Genomic DNA, 17,056 nt, shown 5'->3' with positions numbered 1-17,056 from the left:
AACAGGCGTTCATTCACGGTAATGCTCCAAGTACGTAGTCGCTCATCTATGGCTATTAGTGCATCGTTAGCCCACGTGTGTCCATGTCAGGCAGGGCCACAATTGATTGCAACTTGTATGTTTGCAGGTGAGGACCCCTGCAGATGGTACAGTTTGTTGGGCGTGATAGGAACCAATGAGGTGAGCTGTACACCCATTATAGTTAGGACCCGATATCAGTCTGACCGTTCTAATATTACGACTTATTGGACCTGAAATTAGGAGACCACATGAAGTCGAATGTTCACACGATCCAGTTTTATTATAGCCGCAGGTCTTGCGTTTATTACGGTAGGCACATGTGTCATTCTGTGTAGAAGTTAGAAACTTTAATAATGCAAATAATTATTTATTAAATAACACAAAATCATGACACAGATCCCACTGTATTGGAACTATTACTATGAGCTTCACGGCAATTCACTTCTACAGCACAAGCTTCAAAATGCTAACAACTGCAAAATCGGAGGCTATATTTGGTATTACTCCTCAATATAAAAGGCAACTCCACGTTCCACTTCACTTTTCAGAGTAGCCGTGGTCCCATGATAACTATAAATTAGAACGTAAATTTATTTCTCAATGTGTCCAAACCGAAACAAAGCAAAACTGTAGAAACATGCTTGCTAAATGGAGAAACGCGTCGCGAGCTTATTGCCACGTACCGCTACTACCAGCCGGGCTGTTCGTGCATGCAGTATTGCTATACTTCAAGCTCGAATCGCATGCAGTCCGTCAGATTGCGTGGGGTTTCTATTTGACCAGCGATCAGCGACCGATTACTGCGATTTTCCCATGCGCTGCGTAGCGTTGCTCGTGTGTAGGCCCCTCAACGGCCATCGCTCGACAAGGTAGGTACAGTTCGACAGCTGTACATCGCACAAATTGCTTATGTTGCTGAACTTAGCAACAGCTAGCTAGTCTACTAACGATCATACAAATGTGTTATGTCATTACATCTACTAACTTGAATAATAAAGAAGTTCAGAAGCAACAGTGTCGTCGCATAAACAACCGAGGTGGCCACTCGTAGCTGGTGGAGCACACAGAGCAGCAGGCCGCAGGCAACTGAGGTGGCCGCCCCGTTGAAAGAGAGTGAGCCTTACTCGTCACCACACCGTCTGAAACAGCAAACTCACCTGTGAACAGTCGTCACTGCAGATAATCTCGCTAGCCGCTGTGCAGACTCCCCGTTGGTCGTGTCTGAGCCACCATGGCAGCTTGCCGAGAGCCGCGCTGGCGTGGGCGGCACACAGCAGCTGCAACAGAGAATGGCATGAGCTCTACTCTGTGTTCCATAGCAGCCCGCAGCAGTTTCAGTGTGGCTCACGGTTCGGTTACTGAAATGATACTCAATGTGTTGTTCCCATAACTTAATACTACTGTTCATTGGGAAAAATATGTTACCTAGCTTATATATGGACTACAGTTCGTGATATATATGACGAGCAATGTACATGGACTAAATTACGTTCTCATTTTTGACACACTAAAATTTCTTTGCGATGAAAATATAAAACACTGAATATATTGAATACAAATAGAAGTTACATGTAATTATTTCTCTTATTCCCTATGTTGAATTCATATCCCGAGATCGACAAATTCATGACATTCGTGGACATAATATTTATCTTTTTAGTGTTTCCGGTTGTTGTCTCGTCTAGAAGAGCTTCTCTTCAGGTTTTTAGATTAATTGGTATCACCAACGAGTAAAGTGTAGAACTTTGGATACTCTGTTTACTGCCCTGACACTATGTTGGAGTTTCAGTGGCCCCAGTACATGTTGCCAGCATAACGTTCACATCACATGAACATGCTGACAGATACATATTTAATTTGTGCACCATGTATTGTTTTCTTTACGTCATAGTTACGACATTACACCGAACTCAGTTATTATTTAACCTATTATTAATTTACAGTGAAAAAATATTAACTATGGTTCGGTGAATCTGAATATAAAAGGCATCTTTCACATTGTGCTAGTTCGACATTCATTTGAACCAAGTTTTTATGATACTGAGTGAGCCACGCTGAGATGAGAATGGTAGTTTTAAATACAGAAAAAGTGTTAGTTATAATCGTATTACCGAAATGAAAATGAACTATAACATCATTTTTATGCATATCACACAATAAAGTATGATCTGTCAAATATAACGCTGAACTAATATTTTGTGTACTAAAGGTAAGCACGAGGAAATGAATATTTTTGTACTGATGCTTTCATTAATTAACATTCCATCTTGCATGATGTAACTTGTCTGCCTGTTCCAACTGATTTAGTTCAACAGCCTCTTCCCTAAAAGTGTCTAAAACCAAATGCTGCAAAATGTTCTATCACACTACTATAAATATTAGTTCTGGCTGTCAACAAAAATGTTAGCAGCATTAGATAAAGCCGGCCTGTGTGGCCGAGCGATTCTAGACGCTTCAGTCTGGAACCGCGCGACCGCTACAGTCGCAGGTTCGAACCCTGCTCGTTCATGGATGTGTGTGATGTCCTTAGGTTAGTTAGGTTTAAGTAGTTCTAAGTTCTAGGGAACTGATGACCTCAGATGTTAAGTCCCATAGTGCTCAGAGCCATTTGAACCATTTCAACCATTAGATATAATTGCTGGTATGAAAAGCAACAGGAAAGTTTAAGCAACATTATGCTGTAATCATATTACATTCAAACTAACTTTTCATGCCCGAGATATTATGTTAGGGAACCAATGAAGTTTTTTACAGGAGCAATCCATTAGATAATGACCGAGTGCTTACATCATTTCTGAACGTTGATAGTGGTGGACATATGAGAACTGTTTACTTTTATGATGAAGAAATTGATTTATTGACCTTGCTTAGTCCTCTGTGTGGCAAATTATACAGTATCTAAGTTATTATTATTAACGGATATGGCGTTAACAGCCATAGGCCCGTATTACCATCTCATCATATTTTCCTCAACAATAGTCTACGTGATTGTTACCACAGTTGCTCTGACAAATTCTAGAACTTCCTTCCCTTATGTTAACGTAACTCTGAAACTGTTCTAACTCTAATGACCTAGTTGTTAACAGAGCTTGCAACGTACCGTAAAATGTTAACACAGACGTATTATGTCTAATGAAGTCAGGTCAACCTCACTTACCAGAACGGTAATCTTTACACCTGTTGACAGCTCCATGTTGGCCTGAATCATTTCGGATGCATTGGACCAGCTCTTTAAATACTTTTGTCTATCCTTGTGTTATCAAGAGACCTAAGAGATAGTGTTGATATCGGACAAATCATTGCGCAACACTTTGATGTTTTGACATCTGTTATCGAAGCAATTGATGCAGTATGAGGAAGTATTTACGAATGTTCTCGTATTTTCGCAAGTGGAATTTGATTTTATGGAACAGGTGCTACTAGAATAGTAACATACACAATCAGATACACAGGACACTGATGTCACATGCAGGGTTTTGTGAATTTCAAGTAGGCCTCCTGTACAACAGCAAAATCGAATTCTCCACAATAATGCGAATCTAGATAAGGCTGTATGTGAGAGTATAATTATTACCATTGTTTCAGTCGTTCATTGCGTTGTCTACCAAACGACAATTTGGCCCCTTTGCGTTCAGTATCGTTTTTGACTTCACAATAAACTAGGTTATGCTTTGCTCCTTATCTACATCAGTAGTTGATCAAATGAAACCCAGTAAATGTGACAAGCGTAATACTACTGCATTGCTTTGCATCTAGAATCTAAAGCGAAAATAATATTTTTATTTTTAATTTCTTTCATGTACATTTAATTCTTTCAGATTTACGTTTGTTATGTGGCCGAAAATAAAGATCCGTTAACAAAAATTCCATGGTAAGACATTTTATTTTATTCTCTCAGCACATCTGTTTCGTTTAAAATAAGTTTTGGAAGCTCTTTTAGAACTATAATCCTCTTTTAGTGAGTTATTCTTTTGTCGGAGCGGGACATTTTTCCTCGCAAATTTTGTGCCTAATTTTTATCGTTACACCATGGAAATAAATATTTTACTTTTAATTGTTTCTTAAAAATGGGAAAGGGAGACTAACGATGATCACCTTTGTAGACGTCAGAAGACATGCGATCAATAGGTAAATGTAGATTTATTTAATACATTAGAAGAATTTAATCTAAACAGAAAGACTGGGAGAGGAACTGTCACCCTTACTGTTGAATGTAGTACTAAAAAAAGTAATTATATCACGGGATAAAATGTAAAAGGAATAAATATTGGCAAACTAAAACGCTCTAGTGATGTCAAATATCTCCGAAACAAGAAATGCGCCAAATATCTCCGAAACAAAAAAAATGAAGTTTGTTTGGCCACAAGTGTCAGATATTGACTCGATAAACAAAGAACACGTAACCTTAGTTCTGATTGCACCGGATGTTTTGAAATGAGGATTTAGGTTTAAGATGGATGACATCGAAGGTATTATACACAACTAATTTTGGAGCTATCTAGAGGGTGGTCCATCGATAGTGACTGGGCCGAATATCTCACTAAATAATCATCAAACGAAAAAACTACAAAGAACGAAACTCGTCTAGCTTGAAGGGGCAAAACCAGGTGGCGCTATGGTTGGCCCGCTAGCTGGGGCTGCCATACGTCAAACGGATATCAACTGCGTTTTTTTAAATAGGAACCCCCATTTTTATTACTTATTCGTGTAGTGCGTAAAGAAATACGAATGTTTTAGTTGGACCACTTTTTTTGCTTTGTGATAGATGGCGCTGTAATAGTCACAAACGTGTAAGTACGTGGTATCACGTAACATTCAGCCAGTGCGGACGGTATTTGCTTCGTGATACACTACAAGTGTTAAAAAGGGCCGTTTACCAATTGCGGAAAAGGTCGATATCGTGTTGATGTATAGCTATTGTGATCAAAATGCCCAACGAGCGTGTGGTATGTATGCTGCTCGGAATCCTGGACGACATCATCCAAGTGTCCGGACCGTTCGCCTTATAGTTACGTTATTTAAGGAAACAGGAAGTGTTCAACCACATGTGAAACGTCAACCACGATCTGCAACAAATTATGATGCCCATGTAGGTGTTTTAGCTGCTGTCGCGGCTAATCCGCACATCAGTAGCAGACAAATTGCGCGAGAATCGGGAATCTCAAAAACGTCGTTGTTAAGAATGCTACATCAACATCGATTGCACCCGTACCATATTTCTATGCACCAGGAATTGCATAGCGACGACTTTGAACGTCGTGTACAGTTCTACCACTGGGCACAAGATAAATTACGGGACGATGACAGATTTTCTGCACGCGTTCTATTTAGCGACGAAGCGTCATTCACCAACAACGGTAACGTAAAGCGGCATAATATGCACTATTGGGCAACGGAAAATCCACAATAGCTACTATAAGTGGAACATCAGCGACATTGGCAGGTTAATATATGGTGCGGCATTATGGGAGGAAGGATAATGGCCCCCATTTTATCGATGGCAATCTAAATAGTGCAATGTATGCTGATTTCCTATGTAATGTTCTATCGATGTTACTACAAGATGTTTAACTGCATGACAGAATGGCGATGCACTTGCAACATGATTGATGTCCGGCACATAGCTCACGTGCAGTTGAAGCGGTATTGAATAGTATATTTCATGACAGGTGGATTGGTCGTCGAAGCACCATACCATGGGCAGCACGTTCACCGGATCTGACGCCCCCGGATTTTATTCTGTGGGGAATGTTGAAGGATATTTGCTATGGTGATCCCCCGACAACGCCTGACAACATGCGTCAGCGCATTGTCAATGCATGTACGAACATTACAGAAGGCGAACTTCTCGCTGTAGAGAAGAATGTCGTTACATGTATTGCCAAATGCACTGAGGTTAACGGACATTATTTTGAGCATTTATTGCATTAATGTGGTATTTAAAGGTAATCACACTGTAACAGCATGCGTTCTCAGAAATGATAAGTTCACAAAGGTACGACATGTATCACATTGGAACACCGAAATAAAATGTTCAAACGTATCTACGTTCTGTATTTTAATTTAAAAAACCTACCTGTTACCAACTGTTCGTCTAAAATTGTGAGCCATATGTTTGTGACTATTACAGCGCCATCTATCACAAAGCGAAAAAAGTGGTCCAACTAAAACATTCACATTTCTTTACGTATTACACGAATATGTAACAAAAAATGGGGATTCCTATTTAAAAAAACGCAGTTGATATCCGTTTGACCTATGGCCATCTAGGGGGTGAACCATAGCGCCATGTGGTTTCCCCTTCATGCTAGACAAGTTTTGTTCTTTGTAGTTTTTTCGTTTGACACTTATTTTGTGAGATATTTGGCCCGGTCACGATCAATGGACCACCCTCTATATGTGGTACTTCATCCTAGTATCTTTCATTTTATTAATAATTTTGATTATGGATCACACTGTTTGATTTTGGTTTCGTACTAGGTTTTCCTTCGATGGGGCTTAATAAACCGCTTAAGGAAATTTCAGACCCCACCTTCTCCTTTTCCTTGAACGCATCTGCATACTATATATTGTCCGCCGCATTGATCCCCCTCACCCCCTGGTGTCTCCTTTCCTCTCCACCCCCAGCCCGTTGCCGCGTCTTTACCGTTGTGTCCCACCCTCCCTCCATCTGTACATCCTCAGCCTCCTTTCCCAACGCAACTTCCACCATCTACCCCTCCCAGATGATCATATGATGAGCTTCACCCTGACATCTACCCTTCCTACCAACTCTAACCCCATCTTCCTCCTGCCTCGTCCTCAGGGCTCCCTCTCCTCCCCCTCCCCAGTGGCTTTCCCTTCCTACTCCCCCTCCCTCTCTTGTGCTCCCCTTCTGTGTCTCTGCACTCCCTCCAGCCTTGTCTTCCCTCTTCATCTGCTGCCCCACCTGTCTCCTGCCTCTTGGTGTACCTGCTGATGCCCCTCCTCTTTTCTTCCTGCCCCCTTTCCCTGCTGCACCTTGCTGTCCTCTCTAGCCACTGCCTCGGCAAGCCCCACCTGGCACTTTTATTCTTCATTGTGTGTGCTCCAAGTGGGTTTAATGTGTGCTGTTCTAGTGTTTTTAATACTATGGAAGACTTTTAACCTGTGCGTGTGCCTTCAGTGTCTTCTTTGTGTTCCAAGGATTGCCAATTGTGTTTCTTAACTTTATGTCGACTTTTTTAATTGTCCCCCCATGAACATCTCCATGTCAATGTATTTTTACCTCCATTTTCTCCCCTTACTCTGTTGTACGTCCCCCTTTTTTATCACCTTATATGTAACATTTTATTCTTGTATTAGTTGTCTTGTCACTCGCCTGAAGAGCGGCGGATTGTGCCGCTGACAGCCCTCCCTTGCCCATATGGGGCAGGAGAATGAAATCACAATAAAAAAATTTCAGATCACATTATTTCTGGTGGCCAATGTTTCATTGCGTTTTTGAAACATTAACCACAATGGAATGGTAGTTGAGAGTTGTGAAAGTATACGCCGGTCAATGTATCCCCAAATCAATGCTAACTTTCTCCACCAACGATCTTTTCCATTACTTTCTCTGTATTTTAGTAAATGTATTGTATTGATTAGTATTTAATCCTTTAATACAAGCCCAGAAATTTCGCTCTGTGAAAGAGGGATCAAAATAAGTGAACACGTGTCTCAGCTTATCCTCAGATCTTGAACAGTTCTGAGAAAATGACAGTCAAGGTTTTCGAGGTACTACATGTGTTTTTTAGGGTGGGACATTTTTTACCAAAGAGGTAGCACAGTGGCCAGCCTTGTGGCTTCACAGTTTTGAACCCCATGTTCAATGCGTACTTATTGTTGCTATATTTGTTTTTTATTTATCTTGATACTTCTCCAGGATGTCCTTTGAAGCATTTGAGAGACCTGGGATATAGTGTTGTCTGCAGCCACTAGGAATGTAGCGTCTACATACCTTTCGCAAAGTCTCAACAAAAATAATTATCTTACCTTTGTTGAGACTCTGCGAAAGGTATCTAGACGCTATATTCCTAGGGGCTGCAGACAACACTATATCCCAGGGCTCTCAAATGCCTCAAAGGACATCCTGGAGAAGTATCAAGTATTGTTTGTGGAAGATCCATTCAGTGACGAAACCATCACCTGCGGCACAGCTTTAATGTCAGCCCTCAGCGAGGCACGCGAGAAGAAGTGGATAGCAACCCTAGAAAGAATGGATATGTCCCACAGTAGCAAAATAGCGTGGAACCTGAATAAGAAACTGGATGGTGACCCAAGGCTAAGCAAGGCACCGGCCAACGTAACTCCAAACCAGGTGGCCAACCAACTCCTTCTAAATGGCACGTTCAACTCCAAACGTCAGAAGACTAAAATTACACAGCTACTGCCAACGGAAAACACCAACTTCCAGAAACCATTTACCATGAGAGAGTTGAACAATGGCATAAATACCATGAAGAATGGAAAAGCCGCTGGGTTTGATGATATTTGCGTGGAATAGTTTAAAAACATCGGCCTTGGCGCCAGGGACTGGATACTTGGACTTTTTAACGTGTGCCGTGAAACCTTTCAAATCCCGAAACTGTGGAGGAAGTCAAAAGTGGTGGCTCTCCTTAAACCTGGGAAGGACCCAGAGTCTCCTAAGAGCTATCGACCCATAATCCTTCTCTGCTACCTGTTTAAGCTCTATGAAAGATTGATCCTCAACAGAATAGAGAAGATCGTTGACTCGAAGCTAATTCCACACCAAGCAGATTTTAGACCTGGAAAGACCTGTACCAGTCAAATACTGGCATTGACGGAACATATCGAGGATGGGTTTGAGAATAAACTAATCACCGGGCTGGCACTAGTCGACCTGAGTTCCGCCTATGATGCAGTAGATCACCAGACACTACTTCATAAAACCTACGAGACCCTGAAAGACTACCACCTAGTCAAGATAATCGAATCCCTGCTCCAAAATAGACAGTTCTTTGTAATGCTTGATGGGAAAAAGAGTCGATGGCGGAATCAGAAAAATGGGCTCGCCCAGGGGAGCGTGTTGGCGCCAATCCTATTCAACATACATACAAATGACCAACCAACTCCAGACAAAACCAAAACTTTTGTATATGCAGACGACCTGGCAATAACAGTTCAAGGCAACAGGTTTGAAGCCATCGAGGAGAAACTAGAAACCGCCCTTTCTACAATGTCAACCTACTACAAAAAGAATTCTCTAAAACCCAATCCTTCCAAAACTCAAGTGAGTGAACTCGAGGCAGGCAGAGTACAGGCTCAGTGTTACCTGGGATGGGACACTACTAGAACACACAGACACTCCCACCTACTTTGGCGTCGTGCTGTACAGAACATTGACATACAAATATCATTGCGAAAAAACACGCAAAAAAGTAGAAGCACCAAATTCCCTAATAAGAAAGCTGTCCAATAGCAAATTGGGTGCCAAACATACCGTGGTCAGAACTTCAGCCCAAGCTTTGTGCTTCTCAACTGCCGAATATGCCTGCCCAGTATGGTGCAGATCCGCCCTCGCTAAAAGTTATATATATTAGCTTGAATGAAACATGCAGAATAGGGACAGGCTGCATGAAACCAACCCCCATAGAAAATCTTCACAGGGCCGCAGGTTTCACAAACCCTGACTGACGTAGGAAAGCCCATGAACATACCGAGAAGCTAAAACAAACCTTTGATGCCCGTCACTCAATATTTGGCCTAGAGTGTGGCCCCAGCGGACTCAAACCCAGACGCCGTTTCCTAAGTTGCGCCTGAGATGAGCCCCCCATCTACTATCCACTATGAGAGGACCCACCAAGCGGCGTTTCTGGTGATTGGAAAACCAGCATCAGAACTGGGGTGGCTCCTGTGAAATCTAATCTGATCAAATGGGGTTTGTTGGACAAAAATGACGACAAATGCGACTGCGGCACGCGACAGGGCAATGCCCTACAATGCCCTGCCTGGCCCCACAGATGCATCCTCGACGATCTATGGCTGGCTAAAGAAGAAGCGTTGGACATTGCCCAATACTGCGCAAACAAATTGTAGTTTCCGGACACGAAAAAGTAAAAGTAAGTTCATTTATCTATCCACGTCCGTAGAAGATTACTACTCGAATCTTCTCTAATGTATGTTGAAATAACGTTGTCGCTTCTCGTCTACCAACTGTCTGCCTGGTGAACGAATTAAAAAAAAAAGAAATGAATGCGAAAATTATTTGAAATTGTTTCTGGTGAAGTTCCTGTAGGGTCTCGTGGTTCATAATTAATTGGAGGCGACAGTTTTCGGAGATATGGACGGTTATGCGTGGTTTGCAGCGAAATCAAATGGTTCAAATGGCTCTGAGCACTACGGGACTTAACATCTGAGGTCATCAGTCCCCTAGAACTTAGAACTACTTAAACTTAACTAACCTAAGAACATCACACACATCCATGCCCGAGGCAGGATTTGATCCTGCGACCGTAGCGGTCGCGCGGTTCCAATCTGAAGCGCCTAGAACCGCTCGGCCGCATCGGCCGGCTGCAGCGAAATCTTCAGCGATTTTAACTCCAAATGAGATTCATTCGAAGTAAAGTCATTGTGGTAAAACTTTCTTCTCACGATTCTCATGGTGTTTGGAATATCTATGTTTGGAATGGTTCTACGATCGGTAGAATCTGCCTCAAGAGCAAACATAAGAATAAAATGTAAGTATTAGTGTAAGAATTGATTTAAGAGTGAAATATAAGAGTATGAGAATTTAAAAATATTGTAACGCCTGAAAATACCATACTCATTCATGCATTACATGACAACTGTATGAAACTTATAAGGACGCAGTTGTAAGTTAACCATTAACATAACGGCCTTATATCCCTTAACTTATTAAGAAATTTTTTTGTAGTAACCTTATACGAATATGAATAGATAAACAAAACAGACTAAAGTAAAATCTGGTTTATAACACGGAGCGCAAAAAAGTGAAGCCGCGTCGCAAGTCACTGTGCCGCTTCTTCAGTTAAAATAAACTCGTGCTAAAAGGCATATAAATTACGGCGAAAACTTTGACCTATATTTCCTCGGAAACTGTCGAATATTTATGGATAACCCGAGGCACGTGTTCCCTTATTTTTACCCCTCTTTAAGTGAGCGTAAGCGTGCATTCCACTAACCCCAAACCACATTCATCTGGGACTTCAGTGGTGTCAAGCGAGAGGTCTTCCTGATATAGGCTGGTTCTGCTTCGGTACCAGTGACGGCCGTGTATTGGTTGGAAGGAGGCGAGTTGTAGGTCTGCAACCAACGTGTCTACAAGGTAGACACACTGGACCTGCAATCGGTGTTATTGCTGGGGTGAGATTTCGTATGACTGCAGGAGCACTCTTGTGGTTGTCCCACGTACTCTCACTGCAGAACTGCATGTCAATCTGGCGATTCGACCTGCTGTGCTTCTATTCGTAAACAACATTCCAATGGGTGTTTTCCAGAAGGATTACACTCACTCACATATCGCTGTTGTAGCGCAAGATGATCTACAGAGTCCCGGAGGAGGTTCGAGTCCTCCCTCGGCATGGGTGTGTGTGTTTGTCCTTAGGATAATTTAAGTAGTGTGTAAGCTTAGGGACTGATGACTTTAGCAGTTAAGTCCCATAAGATTTCACACACATTTGAACATTTTTTGATCTACAGAGATATTGAAAAATTCCTGGCAGATTAAAACTGTGTGCCCGACCGAGACTCGAACTCGGGACCTTTGCCTTTCGCGGGCAAGTGCTCTACCATCCGAGCTACCGAAGCACGACTCACGCCCGCTCCTCACAGTTTTACTTCTGCCAGTAACTCGTCTCTTACCTTCCAAACTTTACAGAAGCTCTCCTGCGAACCTTGCAGAACTACCACTCCTGAAAGAAAGGATACTGCCGAGACATGGCTTAGCCACAGCCTGGGGGATGTTTCCAGAATGAGAATTTTCACTCTGCAGCGGAGTGTGCGCTGAAATGAAACTTCCTGGCAGATTAAGGTTCGCAGGAGAGCTTCTGTAAAGTTTGGAAGGTAGGAGACGAGATACTGGCAGAAGTAAAGCTGTGAGGACGGAGCGTGAGTCGTGCTTCGGTAGCTCAGATGGTAGAGCACTTGCCCGCGAAAGGCAAGGGTCCCGAGTTCGAGTCTCGGTCGGGCACACAGTTTTAATCTGCACCCGTCACCTGTACCACAAAATGCATGCACGTTTGAATGCTTGCATTCAACATACTGGCGGCTACACCGCTTGTTAATGTACCAGCATTCCACAACTGCAATTGCTTATCTGGTGCTTACATTAACCTGTGATCCTGCAATGTTAATCACTTAAATATGCTACCTAGATAAATGTACTCCGGAAATTTCGTCAGTCTACATTAATTATTTTTTTATGTTTAGATTTTTTCCCGTCGATATATGTCTTTAAATGTCCTTTACCTGGAAGGTACATCCCAGCCACACCTCTCAATGCTGTCTCCAGCAGTTTACAACTTTGTTACTGTAGCCGGCTGAAAAGACTCCAAGTCAGTGTGAGTTCAATGGCAGAAGCGAAGGGAGCAACAACAGACGACGTCAGAGTGCGTGCAACGTGTTGATAAAATTATCATTCATGAAAGAATGTCACGTACAAGAAATGTATGAGTATTATAAGTAAAACAATTAGTAGTTATAGAATACACGAAGGTCACAAAAGTTATGGAATATCTCCTAATATGTGTCTGATCTCCTTATGCCCAGCGTGGTGCAGCAAGTGCATGTGGCAACAAGTTAACATGCCAATGCAAGTCCCCTGCACAAATATTGAGCCATACTGTCTCCACATAGATGTCCATAACTGCGAAAGTATTGGCGATGCTGCATTTTGAGCATGAATTGTCCCTCGATTGTGTCCCGTTAATGTTCGATGAGACTCATGTCGAGCGATAAGGGTGGCCAGATCATTCTCTCTAATTATCCACAATGTTCTTCAAACCAATCGCGAACCGTTGTGATCCTGTCACATAACGCATTGTCTTCCATAAAAATTCCATCGTTGTTTGGTAACACAGAATCTATGAATTTCCTAATATGAACATTTCCAGTCAATGACAGGTTTAGTTCGACCAGAGGATCTAGTCCACTTCATACCAGGCACCACATCTTGCACAGTTCCTTGTTGACAACTTGGGTCCATGGCTTCATGGGGTCTGCGCCACACTCGAACACTACCAACAGCTTCTGCTGACTGAAATCGGGACACATATGACCAGACCATGACTTTCCAGTGTTGTAGGGTACAACCAATATGGCCTTTAGGCCAGGAAAGGCACTGCAGGCGACGTGCTCTTAGCAGAGACACTCGCGTCAGTCGTCTGCTGCCATAGCGCATTAACGCCAAATTTCGCCGCACTGTCCTAACGAATACGTTCGTCATACGTCCACATTGATCTCTGCTGTTATTTCACACAGTGTTGTTTGTCTATTAGAACTGACATCTCTACGCAAATGCCGCAGCTCTCAGTCGTTCAGTGAAGGCCGTTGGCCAATGGTTGTCCGTGGTGAGAGGTAGTGCTTGAAATTTGGTATTCTCAGCACACTCTTGACACTTTGGATCTTCGCTAACAATTTCTGAGAAGCAATGTTCCATGCGTCTATCTCCAACTACCGTACCACCTTAAAAGTCTGTTAATTCCTGTTGCGCGGACATAACCATGTCGGAAACCTTTTCACATGAATCACCTGAGTATAAATGACAGCTCCACCAAAGCACTGCCCTATTATACCTTGTGTACGTGATACTTCTGCCATCTGTGCATGCGTATATCGCTATCCCGTGGCTTTTGTCACCTCAGTGCATTTTTCTGTTCAACACAGTGTCTAATCTGATTGATCAAGGTTGAGCTGTTCATACTAGTATTGCATGCTAACAGTTGGAGCGGACAAGCCGAGTGAAGAATAATAGGTAAATTAGAGGAGAAAACCATTAATAGATAGTTCTTATACTGCAGAGTGAATATTCTGAAACCATGAAATTAATTAACTACATACGATTTGCAATAAGAACTACAGTACATATCAAAGAATTGCCATGTTATAAACTGTGACCATTACAAATCGCTTGTAAGGAAGCCTGTTTTCTCGAAGATAACAGTAGTGCAAATCTTGTTTTGCCACATCAGTTAAGTTTTAATAACTCTAAATTTGATTTTCGTGTTAAACGTGTCTCTCAACAATATTTGCATGTAAAATGTGGAAAGCGCCTCAACAATGAACTCGTTCACTTTAATACACATTATCACATACAAAGAGACATTTTCTTTCTCTATAAATTCAGACACACTGAGCCATTTTTAATTAGCGTCGTTAATGTAGCCCCCAAGTAGTTTTACTAACTGATTCAATACTTTTATATCGTATTTCTTCAGGTAAGTTCACATATCCTTCCCTTTAACAGTTCATTTCATATGCGTGAACTGAGGAGTCTATTAGTAGTGTATCAAAGTGGGTATGAGATCAATTAACGATCTAAGGTCACTATCCAGGTCACCTGTGCCTTTAGCCTCTAGGGCAATTTCATGCGGTAAATGATCACAAGGTAACTTGATACCTACAACACGTCTAGTTAACTCCTTCCTCTTTTCTGCTCACACCACTAGGCCAATTGTTCGACACAAAAATGGCAGAAAACGGAAGGTCACCCATCCACTGTGAGCTTACGAATACACATTCATGGTCATCCTCCCCCTGATTGATCTAGTTCAATTGCGTAACTTAAAAATGGAGAGAAAATCAAGTCCCTTGTCCCCTCCCAGCTCTCTCTAGTATAGCTGTGTGAGTCTCGTCATTTCAGTTACGTACACCACAGCAAATAGATCGTCTTGAAGTGTTATCAGAAATCGGGCACTGCTGTTGCACAGAACAAATAGAATAATAAGACTGCAACGTTTTAATGTAAATATTAGTCCACCATCTCTCTCATTATTATTCGTTTATTATTCTTCTATATGTGTTATTTGCAAATATGACTTTTGTATTTTTCACTAGCGTAACCCCCCCCCCCCCCCCCCCTGATGAAGTGGACTGGGAGTCAACACTAGCTGATATTGGCCCAGGACACACAGCTGTTCGAGTTTCTGCACCAAAGCAAAAGCACATACCTGAATTCTGTGATCAGGAAATGCAGCTGGCGTATACACCTTAACAGCAGCAGCAGCACAGCGATGGGCTTTCAAAGCAGCAACCAGATTTCCTCAATACACCAAGCTTCAGTTAAATGATTCCAGAATACTACTTTTTCACCAATACTTATCACATAACTGCCAGCAGATCGAAACACGTGAAGTTAGGTGCTGAAAAACACATTCAAGTTGTAGTTACAGTAAAACTATAGAATGTTAAATGGGGTGCTAAAGTGCAATATACATGGTTTGAGTAGGATATCCATGTAGTATGATAGGGTACATCGAAAGTCCGTTGTCAAATAAATATGACCCATCTCATACTCCTGTCAAAATTCATATATTTGGCAGTAAGATATCCATTATTGATACATATGGAGAAGGAATGCGGAAATTAACGCCTGGAGATTTGTTGCTTTATTTAAATCACTAAAGTGTTGTGAACTAGCGTGACCCGTACAATGCATTAGTGATCGCAGCAGAAGGCTGAGTAGTTGGCAGTCGTATGTCAGAGCGCTATTCTATGACTTTGCAAGATATCTGCGTGTGCATAGTGAATTACAGTCTATAAAATCAGATGTTCATGCAATACCGAAGTAGCTACTATCGTCCCATAAGTAATAAATCCATAGAAGCGGAATTTACAGACCTAATACCTAAGTATTTAGTTACCGCTATGGTTTGAATGCAGTGCGAGGTGAATTTAATATTTGTGAAATATTGCAAAATAAAAGACTGTAATTTTTGACTATTGCAATTAAAAATGTATATTAAGTATATATAGCAAATTAATGTTCCCTATAAAACTCTTTTTCTCCCATATCATACTGCCATTCAAACATTTATAAAGATACATCTAGCTGATGCAGAGTTATCGCCTCACCACAGCAACTGATTCAATATGTCGTAACAGCATCTATCTGGAGAACCATACCTTGCTGCAGAGAGAGAGAGAGAGAGAGAGAGAGAGAGAGAGAGAGCGAGAGAGATAACTGGCCACCCGCTTTGGAAGCTGCAGCCTCAACAAAAGCCACCAAGCTTCAATTCACAGACGTCATGTGCTAGCTACCAACCATGAAAATTCCACATACAGCATACAGATCACACTAATGGAGAGCGAGAGAGATGGAGAAACGACCTCCTGGCCACTCTTCGTTGTAACGCCAGCCTCAACTTGTGGCCACTAATTACTACATCGGCCAGCAAGTATCACATGTATACGTAACAGATATGCATGCGTGCAGCAGCTGCCATGATAATGCATCCCTTAACTTGTTGATCTGTGAAGCAAACAGTAAAGGAGAATGGATCAACTAATTTCATTTCCTCACACGTTCTGTATTTCAAATGTTAACAAAGATCCATAGTCATTGTAGATCAGTGACTAAGTTGTTCGTTTCTTAACCAGGAGTTTATACAGAAATAGCCACAATACCATAATCCACCAAATTTGCTAAACTGCAGTGACTTCACATACCATTATTATTGTGTTTAAGGATGCAATAAAATAATGTAATCTACAAGTACATACGTTTAAAAATTTACTAAATACCAGTTATGCGATCTTGCTTAGTCTAGACAAGTGGCTAAGCTGACAAATGACCCTATTGTACAGAATCTATGAGAAAATATGGACTTGTTTGTAGGAATTACTGTGAAAACTCTTCATCCATCAGAAGAAATCATAGCTCAAGTTTACAATTCATGCTGTGCATCAGTACATGCAAATATATATGAATCAACTGTGACAGATTTAGGTACAAAACTTCATTCTTTTCTAATCGTTTCCTGTATCCAGCAATACATATGGGATTATAAACAAAACAAAAGTGCAAACGCTAAACGTGCCTTTTTATTTCCCTATA

General features: G+C 41.7%; 1 protein-coding gene across 6 annotated transcripts in view; it reads right to left on the bottom strand.

Moving 5' to 3' along the window:
- The window catches only part of LOC126188269 (uncharacterized), a 206,580-nt gene that overhangs the window by 122,019 nt on the left and 67,505 nt on the right, over window positions 1-17,056 (bottom strand). For 3 of the 6 annotated variants that reach the window (XM_049929840.1, XM_049929842.1, XM_049929847.1), the window contains exon 2: window positions 1,179-1,298. The exons of 2 other annotated variants lie outside the window; for them this stretch is intronic. In XM_049929840.1, the coding sequence (XP_049785797.1) occupies window positions 1,179-1,298 (120 nt within the window). Of the gene's footprint in view, window positions 1-1,178; window positions 1,299-3,178; window positions 3,220-17,056 lie in introns of those variants that run through there. One more of the 6 variants, XM_049929841.1, reaches the window with a different exon arrangement.

The sequence above is a fragment of the Schistocerca cancellata genome, chromosome 5 (genome assembly GCF_023864275.1).
Source record: "Schistocerca cancellata isolate TAMUIC-IGC-003103 chromosome 5, iqSchCanc2.1, whole genome shotgun sequence".
NCBI classification, from domain to species: Eukaryota; Metazoa; Arthropoda; class Insecta; order Orthoptera; family Acrididae; genus Schistocerca; species Schistocerca cancellata.
Note: the sequence above shows the minus strand (reverse complement) of the source record. Positions and strands in the feature narration are given on the sequence as shown.